Source organism: Mycetomoellerius zeteki, unplaced genomic scaffold (genome assembly GCF_001594055.1).
Source record: "Mycetomoellerius zeteki isolate Tzet28-1 unplaced genomic scaffold, Tzet1.0 scaffold149, whole genome shotgun sequence".
In the NCBI taxonomy this organism is placed as follows: domain Eukaryota; kingdom Metazoa; phylum Arthropoda; class Insecta; order Hymenoptera; family Formicidae; genus Mycetomoellerius; species Mycetomoellerius zeteki.
In genome coordinates, this window is record NW_017256436.1 from 574,457 (window position 1) to 585,159 (window position 10,703).

At 27.1% G+C, this 10,703-nt stretch overlaps 1 protein-coding gene across 1 annotated transcript in view; it reads left to right on the forward strand.

The window, feature by feature from the left end:
• The window catches only part of LOC108720382 (uncharacterized protein PFB0765w), a 14,296-nt gene extending 5,385 nt beyond the window's left edge, over positions 1 to 8,911 (forward strand). The window contains exons 10-42 of the mRNA XM_018444365.1: positions 588 to 707; positions 829 to 975; positions 1,081 to 1,131; positions 1,207 to 1,344; positions 1,423 to 1,518; positions 1,665 to 1,796; positions 1,877 to 1,987; positions 2,075 to 2,170; positions 2,248 to 2,388; positions 2,722 to 2,766; positions 2,851 to 2,934; positions 3,054 to 3,146; positions 3,219 to 3,377; positions 3,446 to 3,538; positions 3,613 to 3,669; positions 3,830 to 3,919; positions 3,990 to 4,136; positions 4,319 to 4,414; positions 4,714 to 4,776; positions 4,863 to 4,958; positions 5,481 to 5,564; positions 5,657 to 5,800; positions 6,004 to 6,051; positions 6,150 to 6,306; positions 6,387 to 6,607; positions 6,740 to 6,976; positions 7,063 to 7,143; positions 7,223 to 7,360; positions 7,441 to 7,629; positions 7,705 to 7,851; positions 7,993 to 8,240; positions 8,347 to 8,539; positions 8,609 to 8,911. Coding sequence (XP_018299867.1) covers positions 588 to 707; positions 829 to 975; positions 1,081 to 1,131; positions 1,207 to 1,344; positions 1,423 to 1,518; positions 1,665 to 1,796; positions 1,877 to 1,987; positions 2,075 to 2,170; positions 2,248 to 2,388; positions 2,722 to 2,766; positions 2,851 to 2,934; positions 3,054 to 3,146; positions 3,219 to 3,377; positions 3,446 to 3,538; positions 3,613 to 3,669; positions 3,830 to 3,919; positions 3,990 to 4,136; positions 4,319 to 4,414; positions 4,714 to 4,776; positions 4,863 to 4,958; positions 5,481 to 5,564; positions 5,657 to 5,800; positions 6,004 to 6,051; positions 6,150 to 6,306; positions 6,387 to 6,607; positions 6,740 to 6,976; positions 7,063 to 7,143; positions 7,223 to 7,360; positions 7,441 to 7,629; positions 7,705 to 7,851; positions 7,993 to 8,240; positions 8,347 to 8,539; positions 8,609 to 8,815 — 4,149 coding nt within the window. The 3' untranslated portion in view covers positions 8,816 to 8,911. The remainder of the gene's footprint in view (positions 1 to 587; positions 708 to 828; positions 976 to 1,080; positions 1,132 to 1,206; positions 1,345 to 1,422; positions 1,519 to 1,664; positions 1,797 to 1,876; positions 1,988 to 2,074; positions 2,171 to 2,247; positions 2,389 to 2,721; positions 2,767 to 2,850; positions 2,935 to 3,053; positions 3,147 to 3,218; positions 3,378 to 3,445; positions 3,539 to 3,612; positions 3,670 to 3,829; positions 3,920 to 3,989; positions 4,137 to 4,318; positions 4,415 to 4,713; positions 4,777 to 4,862; positions 4,959 to 5,480; positions 5,565 to 5,656; positions 5,801 to 6,003; positions 6,052 to 6,149; positions 6,307 to 6,386; positions 6,608 to 6,739; positions 6,977 to 7,062; positions 7,144 to 7,222; positions 7,361 to 7,440; positions 7,630 to 7,704; positions 7,852 to 7,992; positions 8,241 to 8,346; positions 8,540 to 8,608) is intronic.
• Positions 8,912 to 10,703: the final 1,792 nt, after the last annotated feature.

A 10,703-nucleotide genomic window follows, 5' to 3' on the forward strand; every position in this document is an offset into this window, starting at 1 on the left:
CAGATGCAATGCTTGTATTGCTGCAAGAGGTGCACATTTCGAACAAAATCTTCATTAAAAAGTTTATAAATAAAATAATTAAAATAATAAATTAAATATATTTTTTTCTTTTTTCGTGATTTCCTGCGAAACAAAGCAAAAAGGAGCATATGTCTATAGGACTTTTTTTCTTAGTTTTTTACTCCTCTACACGCTCCCGAAGTTTTGCCATTTAATTTGGAAACACCCTGTATATTATATTTTAACCCTTTCTGAACGAGCAATCCTATTTGTGATTACCTCCTTTTATTTTTTGAAGATTTTAAACTGTTTGTTTAATTTTTATGAAACTTGACCTATGAGGTAATTTGATAATGCTTCATTCGAATCTGAGATCAAAAATAAAAAATTCAGAACAGTTTAATAGAATCCAAAATAGTTCGATAAGACGGATAAAATAAAAAAAAATAATCTGATTATCGTAAAACTCAATTTTGAAGAATTTTTAATTGCATCATCAGTTTCATTTTACCATTTTTTTATCATTTAAAAATTTACATGTTTCTGAAAATTTATACACAATATTATGTTATCTAATTTATTTTTAGGATGAATTTATATCATTCCTAAATAGTACAAAAACACATGTGCAGAACGAATGTGAAATCTTATCGGATTTAAAACTCGAACTTGGAAAATTTGTAAATAAATTGACTAGCAAAGATGAGGTAAAAACATTATTTCTTTGTAACAAAGTAAAAGGAAACGTTGTTACAGAATATCATTCATTGTTTTGAATTTATTCTAGCGAATAATTAAAATTTTTCCAAAATATTATATATTTTCTAGGTGGATGATTGTACTATATCTAACAATTACACAAATAAAAACAAACTTTGTGCAAGTGACATGTCAGACAAATTGGTCAATTGCATTGAAATTATTACTAAAATATATTTAGAAAGACAAAAAGAAGTTACTGTTTTTGATTGTATGGTATGTGTATAGTATAACAAGTATCAGTTTTATTTATTGATTATTTTGTGAAGCTAATCACATTATTAGATTTATTTTAATCACACACATACTTTCTTTTCCTAGATAAAGAAAGAAGACAATCGTTGTGCATGTGGTGATTCTAAGAATATTAAAGTAAGATATGTATATTTTGATACTTTAATATTTTTGTGTTATACTATAAAATTTAATTAATAGGTCTTCTTTCAGTCAAATGTGAACAATGCACGGCAATTTAAATTAATGGAAGAATTTAGAATCTGTACTGTGGAAGCTCAAGCAGCAACAGAAGACATTCGTGATGAGATAAATACCGTTGTTTCAACATTTAATTCACGGCACCAGAATGTACGTCTAGATCGATAAATAGACTGGCATAAGTTTGTGATAAAATTAGCGATTAATGCTAAATTAATACATTTTCAGTATGAAGAATTGAGCAAGATGGTTACTAGTGTTCAAAGTTACTTAACAAGAACACGAGAAGGATTAATAGAAGCAATCAGCAGACTAGAATTACAAGTAATATTTATAATAGTATATCAAAATCAATGCCTTTCTTATGATATCATTGAACTATACAGTTCTATTTTAAATTACAGTATAAATTAATTACAATTTTATTATTGCAATCTACTATTGAAAAATATCTCTTTCTTTTTTATTAGGAGGAGGAGAGATTAAGGCACAACGAAAGAATCATGAGTGGCAATCTTAAACTGAAGAATATAAAAAATGAAATTAATCATGTTCAATCAGAATTGTCTCGTTGCATTAATGGTATGCAGGGGAATATACAGGTTCGGAATATTTATTAAATAACTATCTGAAACACTTTATCGATCATTTTATCATATATGAAGTATAAAATTAATTTTAGGGATATAATGAATCTGAATATACAGAAACATACATCAACAATGATTTACTAACTATGGTAATGGAAGAAGTTGAACAAATATTGACGAATTTGCAATTATTCCAAACTCAGGTTGGTTTTAGAAGTCAGAAAAAAAGTAACTTCTGTTCGAACTTAACGATATATCAATCTGAATATTACATAGATATTGTCTTTTAGGGAGGTTGTGTGACGTCAATACTAAAAGGATTAAGAAGTCAGCTGTGTACTATAGATAGCTCTTTAAAGGATTTACAGAAAAAAACCGGTGAAGTGGTAAGTATCTTAAGAAGATATATATATATATATATGTGTAAAAATAATATCTCGTATATTTTCAATTATCTATGCAGCTGTCGAACAACGAAATCGCAAAAACAACGTTCTGTGAAAGGGAATGCAGATTGGCTAAATTCGAAGAAGAAGTCGATTGTGCACATACAAAAATGCAAGATGTGTTGGAAACATTTCTTTCCACAAAACAGGAAGAAAAGGTTGCTATTTGTAACTTTTACATATATATTGATTAAAAAGATTTTCTTAGTTTTTTTTTTTTTATTGGTATCTTTGGAAGAAGTAAAACTTTCTTATATATAAATCCAAAATTTTAATTATCAACTTATTAATTTAAATTTTTCTGTTTTAAATAGTTTGTCAAAATGTTTAAAATTTTTTTATATTTAAAATTAAATTATTGATGTAGAACGAAATACTTTTACATGTAATAAAAACAAACAAGTTTTTTACTCAATCAAGTATAAATGTAGATAATGTACAAACTACAAAAATAATTAAATAATTAACTTAATATAAATATTATTTTACAGGAACAATTTTCTCATTATACTTATAATAATCAGGTATTAAAGCAAGTATAATTATTGCATAAATGCTTTTATTTTTTAATTCATTTTATTTTGTAATTCATGTCTATATCTACATACTATACTTTATAGGAAGTAAATGATATAATAAAAATGAAAGAAGATTTACATAAATTAAAAAAGGAATATGATGATCTAAAACTCAACATGATCCAGGTAATTAAATTTATGTTTTGGAACAAACTTATTTAACAAATAAACTATTCATTACGTGTAACAACTCATGCAAATTATTGACCAAACTTAAATGCAATATTATATGTATATGTTTATAGCAAACATGTCAAATAAAATATGATGAAAGATTAAATAAATGGAAAAATCGTACAACTGATTTAGAAGACCAAATTCGAATGTTGCAACATGAGGTAAATATTATTCACATTATTAAACACAAAATCTTATTTTCAATTGTGAGTTATACAATTTCTTTGTAACAGGCAAAATGCAAACAAGAAGCAATTAATTTTTTAAAGAATAATATTCAATCTATAGAGAAGGAACTGATTGCCGCACGAACAAAGGCAGAAAATTATAGACAATGTTACAGCAAAGATAATATGGAATTGAAAAAGAAGATAATAGAACTAGAAAATACTGTAAGTATTATTTACTTTTTTGCACATCTAAAATTATCATTGAGATAATGCTGACATTATAATTTTAGATCAAAACGCAAAAAGAAGTAGAAAATGATCTTAGGAAAAATTTAAATAATGTAGCGAATATTAAAAAATCTGCAGAAATCTCAAATGTTTTTGTAAGTAATTTTTTAATTATATATATTTGCAAATTTCCTTTTTCTTTATTAAGATCTTCATTTTTATTATAAAGCATACGGAGTGCACAGAAGCAACACTTTTACGTTGCGATTATCCGTCCAAACATGAGGTAACTATTGAAACTATATATGTATATAAAAATTAATGCTTTTTGCTATACATTTATATGGAAATTTTATGATAGTAGTAAGAAATATACATTTGCTTCTGAATTCTTCTTTATAAAATAATAATAATAGTAATAATATTTGTACTTTTTTTTATTTCAGAATATATCTCACTTGTTCAAAACTGTGCAAGATACTGTGCAATCTGTAAAAGTGGCAGTTCAAGACTTTGAAAGTGAACTTAAAAAATTGGTTTGTTTTTTTTCACCACATATTAATATTCAGCATTGCTACAGAGACTACTATGAATATCTATTTACAGATACATGATGAATCATCTCTCTCCTCCGTTTCGGCAAAATCTGCTATGACTTTAACCGACTCGTTAGGAAAATGTAGAGAAAAACTGGATATTTGCTTTCACGAATTAAGCAAACTTAAAAGTGCTGTATATTCTAAAGAAAAACTTGTAAGTTATGTGCTTATTGTTTTTTATATATATGTGACAAATTATATAAGTCTATAAGTAGTGTAAAATACATATGATTATTTATATTTTATTTCTGAATAAAATTAGACCTTTTCTCATGAATAATTACATATGAAATCACTTATGATTGAATGTAAATTAAAGAACCAAAATCATTTCAGTTAGAAAATATGGAGGAAATCGTACGGATACAACGAAATTCATTGACAATGAGCCAAGCAGAAGTAAAAGAGCTGCATCAAAAGCTGCAAGAAAAAGTAAATTGATTATATATATTTTTTAAGCAATAAGCAGAAGAGATGTTATGATACTATATGAGAATAGATTTTGATTTGAAAATCATATCATTTTTATATATGAGAATAGGTTTTGATTTGAAAATCGTATCATTTTTAATTGAAAGTTTTAATTTCATAATTATTTATGCTTTTTCAATGTATCTTGTGTATTAAACGACACGTTAATTAAATGCAAATACAGAAATTCTGCCTGCTTATCAAGAATAAAGTTTTAAGGTATGTATGATATTAGAATATTAAAAGAAATCTGTTTACAGATAGATAAACAAAGCCTTACAATCGCGCAATATGAGAGAGAAAAGAATGAATTGTTGAAGCAGGTTTGTCTTTTCTTTTCTGCTTAGTCATCGTGCTTATTGTTAGTTGTGATAAGATTTATTTTTTAACATTGTGCGATGTATTACAGAATGAACTTCAAATACAAACTATCGGGCATTTACAAAATGCTGTTGTTGAAGCTAAACGAAATTTGGATCAAATGACTCATAAAACGATGAGTGATGTGAGTGAGCTGAGGCCAGCAATATCGTCTGCAGCCTTTAGTCATAGAAATGTGCATGATGTTTGAATATGAATTATAAATAGTTAAATTGCTATATAGTTTTTTCGCGCTAATATGTATTTATTACAATTGTAAATATTGTCGATATATAAATGCTTATTAAAAATATGATTCACGAATATATTGATTATCACATTTCTCTTCGCCTTTAATTTACATTTACGTTGTGACATTGCGAATGCGAAGAATATGAGTGCCATGCATGACGTTTGCTCATTTAATTAAAACATTTAAAGCTTTTGTGATACCATATTTGAGTACCCTGTTTACGAAGTGACAAGAGATTGTGGCATGTACAAGCGTAACATGCTGCCTGGATTAACAAGTTGGATGATCAAGTTGTAGCTGTTGCATTTTGCAGTTAACAAAATAATATGAACTACGTTCGTGCGTGAGTGTCCTCTACTTATAAACTTGAAAAACATTGATTATACGAGAAATGTATTATAAATATCTTTACAGCTTGATAAGAAGGATGAAATTATACGTCAACTAATGATGCGCATCGATGAAACGCAAGATCAATATAATGAATGTTTCACAGAGGTAAACAAAAATTATTTATATTAACTAGAAATTATTTCTCGATTAACATATTTTTTCTAAATATTGTTCATTCATATTTTTTATACGCAAAGGCAACTAATCAAGACATACTACTGGACTTGCAACGAGATGCTATTGAAAGTCTGCATAAAAGGATTCGTTGTCTGGAGTATAATAAACGTTTAATCGCTATTACATTACATGCAATATATTATTCAATTTTAAGCGAAATACAGGTATATGCAGCATATATGCTTTATTTTTGAATAATCTATATTTTTATAATAGTCGGAATAATAAGAGATCTTGTAGTTTCAATAAAGAAATGTGCATGTCGAATAAGTGTTTTGTTTTCTAAAGTAGTCGTTAACGAATAATTTTAAAAATTATGGTATGACACGGATCTTTTATGAAAGTAACATTATCTGAATTTTTTTAGGAACAGATACGCGATCATGTAAAGAATTTCCGAGAACTGAAATGGAAGGTAAATTATTAGAAATATTTATATTCTACAATAAAACTTCTGCTCTTTGTATATATATATATATATATATATATATATATAAACGTATTTTGTTACAGATGGATAGTTTTATACAGACGAAAGATTGCTTCAAAAGCAAATGCACAAACGGATCGTGCGCAATATATCTTGAAGACAAAAACTGCGATACTCGAGATTTGGAATACTCGAATAATTGCACCACATACGGAGTATCACACATGGAAAAACGTTCTGGTAATTTACGTGTATAAGACAAAACCGAAACTTTAAAAAAAAGATATAAATTTACAAATGCAAATTAATTAAAATTTTAGCTAAAGAAGCAGAAATGAAGAATATCGCTCAGATACAAGAATTAAAAGCAGAATTGCAAAAGGTGAAAGATACAGAATGCGATTTAAGATGCGAAAATCAGCAACTTGAAATCAATCTACAGCATCACGTATCAGAAACCGACAGTCTGATGAAGAAAATAGAGCAAAAGGAAACTGAATATGAAGAACTTTTGTTGAAATTAGAAAATGGGAAAAAAGAGGTGATCACATTTAAACTCTATTTTTTAATTAATTTTTTATTTTTAAATTATTCTCTTATCGTTATAATATCAAAACTTGATGGATATCTATTTTTCAAAGGAAGTGAATTGATTAATGTCGAAAATTTATAGATTAATATATTAAACGATCGAGTCATGAATAGCGAAGAAATTATTAAAAATCAATCTCACGAAGTTGAAAATCTTCAAAAAAAGTTATTCATGAATGATCAACAAACGGAAAATTTATCTGAACTGAATGTATCGGAGCTGACTGTTCTATGTGATCGAATATATTCTCTGAAAATTTTACTACAAGAAAAATCGGAAAACATGGTAAAATTACAAGCAGATTATGAATTACTTAAGGTATGTAGATAATTATATTGATATCTAGTATAAGTATAATAGAAAATGATTTACATGTATTAAGATATTTATCACATCTGCTTCAGAATGAAAATTCTATATTAAAGAATCAGAATGACATTGTACAAGCTCAAACCAAAGAAGATACTTTACAGTTGAAAGAAAGGGTAATGTACACATAATAGTTTATATTTTTGTTATAAAGAAGATGAATATTTTATTAATTTTTTTTTAAATCTTATTTAGCTGAAAGAGACACGGATAAAATTGCGCCAGACAGAAAACAATTGTCATCAAATGGCTGAAAACCTCAATAAAGTTCAAGAACAATTAATATCTGCAACAAAACGAGAAGCTAATTTACAAGAATCATTAACGAGTGTGGTAATCTCTTTTTTATTTGAAACAAATTTTGTTAAAAATATGTGTCAATTCTTCATAAAAATTATATTTATGTCATTTAGGAAGAAAATTATCGTTCTAACATTGAAGAAGTAAACAATGAAGTAGTCCGTCTTCGTGATTTAGTGGACAAACTAAGTGAGGAATTGGAAGAGACCAAAAGGACATTGACATTGAAAGATATCGATCTTTGTCAAGCGCAAGATAAATGCAAGAATTACGCTGATCATTTGGACACCACGCGTCAAGATGTAAGCTTATATATTATCTAATAACTTTCTATTGAAGTAAATGGGCAATATATACCTTTGATTTGATATTTCTAGCTTGAGAAAGAAAAAGAGGAATTAACAAAGGCCGAAAATATAAATCGTGACTTGATTCAACAATTGCAGGAGTACATGAAAGAGAATTACCAACTTGACCGACAAAAAATTTTACTTAAACGAGATAATTCTACATACATAACCGAAGTACGATACTCTTTTCGATCTCTTGAACAACGAATATTAATTTGAATATTTTTTTGCACTATATATCATAATCAGTACATATAATTTTTCCCATTCTAATATATATTATTAATTATAATTCCAAGCTATTATGTTCATTAGTTACAAGATATGCGCAAATCTTTGCACGAGTTAAAAAAGGAATGTCACTTGAAGGATCGATCTTTAACATATATGTCAGCTGATTTAACTGAAACAGCAATGAGTAGATCAAAACTCTGCAAAGAATCTCAATATACAGTTTCATGCATCCGTGATTGTATGGAGCAACAAAAAAAATACAATGAAACTCTGTCGAAAAATTTGAAAAATAAGCAACAACTTATAATGCAACTTGTATTCGAGAAAAAGTAAGTATATAATATATTTAATAAATTGAAATATGCTTTTCATAATTATCTAAAATCAAGAGTTCTTTCTTTTTTATATTTAATATTAAATAAAATTTATTTCTAGAGCTTTATTAATTAAAATCCGGAAGATGAAACGAATTAATTTATTAGCTCAAAAACTGAAAAGAACGCATAAGTTAGCTAGCAGAAGTTGTAGAAAAGCGCATATTAATGGTTATATATCACCGTCAATTGCAGCGCACCAGACTACGGATACTGATTTAGCTTCAAGTTTGAACTGTACAAATTCACGAAAGGTTGGTGCTAGTTAAAAACAAAAAGGAAATCTCAGCTTTATGATATTTAATTTACATTTGTGTCTTTAGAAATATTCAACGAAACCAATCAAAATTGGTCGACATACATCAACATGTGGCAATCCATGGTGGTTTCCAAAAATGGAACATTTAATAAATGAGGTTCGAAAAAATAATCGATGGTGGAATGAAAATTTTAAGAACGGAACGGAATCTGATATTTCATTGGAAGACAATCGTGATTACGGTTATCAATCCTCTTCTACAAGCAAATGAAGGAGATTCATAGGGGATTCATTTTGATAGACTGAAGAAACGGTGTGAAATAGAAGTTTGACATTTAATACGGAACGTAGAAATTTATAACGCGATTTATGTTAGTTTGTGCTGCGTCTTTTTTTATGTAAACATAATTTTCTACATATATATATCAAATGTATAATCAAATGTATCTTTTTTTAAAAATAAACAGACGTTTCTTGTGTAACGTATGCGATCATATTATTGTTCATTCATTTCTGTCAAAATCGGATAACGATACAGTAATGAGTCATACAAACGAAATGTAATAATATAATATTTTCCAAATATATTTTACGAAAAAATTCAAGTATTATTTCAACCTGATCTGACGTAAATATTTCTGCGCATTTTGGTGGATCCTGGAATTTTTGAATATGAAAGATAAATATATTCGATAAAAGTTAATGTAATTAAAATGTTCGATTAACATAATTACCATAACGGTACATTCAAGAACGCGCTCGAAAAAATATTTATATGTTTCCTCAGCTGTATTCCAATAGTTTGCAAGATACAAATTGTGAGTTAAAAGCATTAATTTCATAATTGTCGCAATTTGTTTGTCAGTGAATAGGTTCTTCCTAAAATATGAAAAATGATCAAATATAAGTAGAATGCTTATATAAGTCTTCGCGGTTGTTGGTGAATGGTGCGGAAATAATATATTTGTAAGGTGACAAGATATAATTCGCAATCAATTAAAATATATTTACTAACGAAGTTAACTGCAAATGTTTCTGGACGAGTTCTCCTCAGTGCAGAAGATAAATATATGTACACAATTTGTGTACATTCTAATTGCTTGAGAATCATAAATATGCATATTATTTAAATTATGAATTATTGCGAATTATAAATATATTATTTAAATCGCGGAAGCTCGTGTAGGTATTTTATTTTACTTATATTTGATTTATTCTTGGAACCATAAAACTATTTTTATTTCTGTTTTTAATGAAAAGTAATATTGACTTTTTAAGCTAAATATGAATTACTATATAAGTCATATAAGAAGAAAACAGATACTCTAATATATGTTGAAAATTTTACTTGAAAAATCTAAAAGTTTGCCATAGAAGTTTTACCAGTATCTCTTTATTTTCCTCTTTGTACAGTATATTAGCTAAAATTTTTTTCTCTGAAAAAATTAAATATTATATATTATTGGCAATCCTAATAATTTAATCAGAGTTCAAATTTTTACCGAGAAATAGCAAAATTGATTTTCGATCTTTCTGCTTTCTCATATAAGTTACATCTTCAGGTGTTATCAATTTAAAAGATAAATTGCACGGACTACGCAACGGTACACTGTCAAGTTTCCAAGGTCCGCATATATCGTCATAATTTATATTATTTTCCAACTCGGGCATAGAATGTATTTTCCTGAATAAAATTCTCTGAACTTCTTGCATTTTATGTATATTATCGTATTCGTTTTATCAGACTCGCTCTTACACAAACGTCATTCATTTCTATATCATATATTCCAATATTTTATATTATTTTATAACGATTATAAATATGTTGGTAACATATCTATTGAACACAGAAGCATATTAATGTTGTATAATGCCGAGTGAATATATAAGTAAATCCATATTAACAAAAGATCTAATATTTAAAAAAAAAGCAATTGACTAATTTTCTGTATAAATCTATGTTTCCTATAAAGTTCCGGTCAAATAAATGGGCAATCATCAAGAACCGTCGTAATATTCACAAGTTTATTCTTTTTGCCGTGTAATCATTTATAATTCATTATGAGTCAATAAAATTAATATACAATATATTTTAGAGCAAGAAATTGTTATACGTGTTACAAACTAAGAAAGGAAATACATAGTAATAGCAGCAGGAA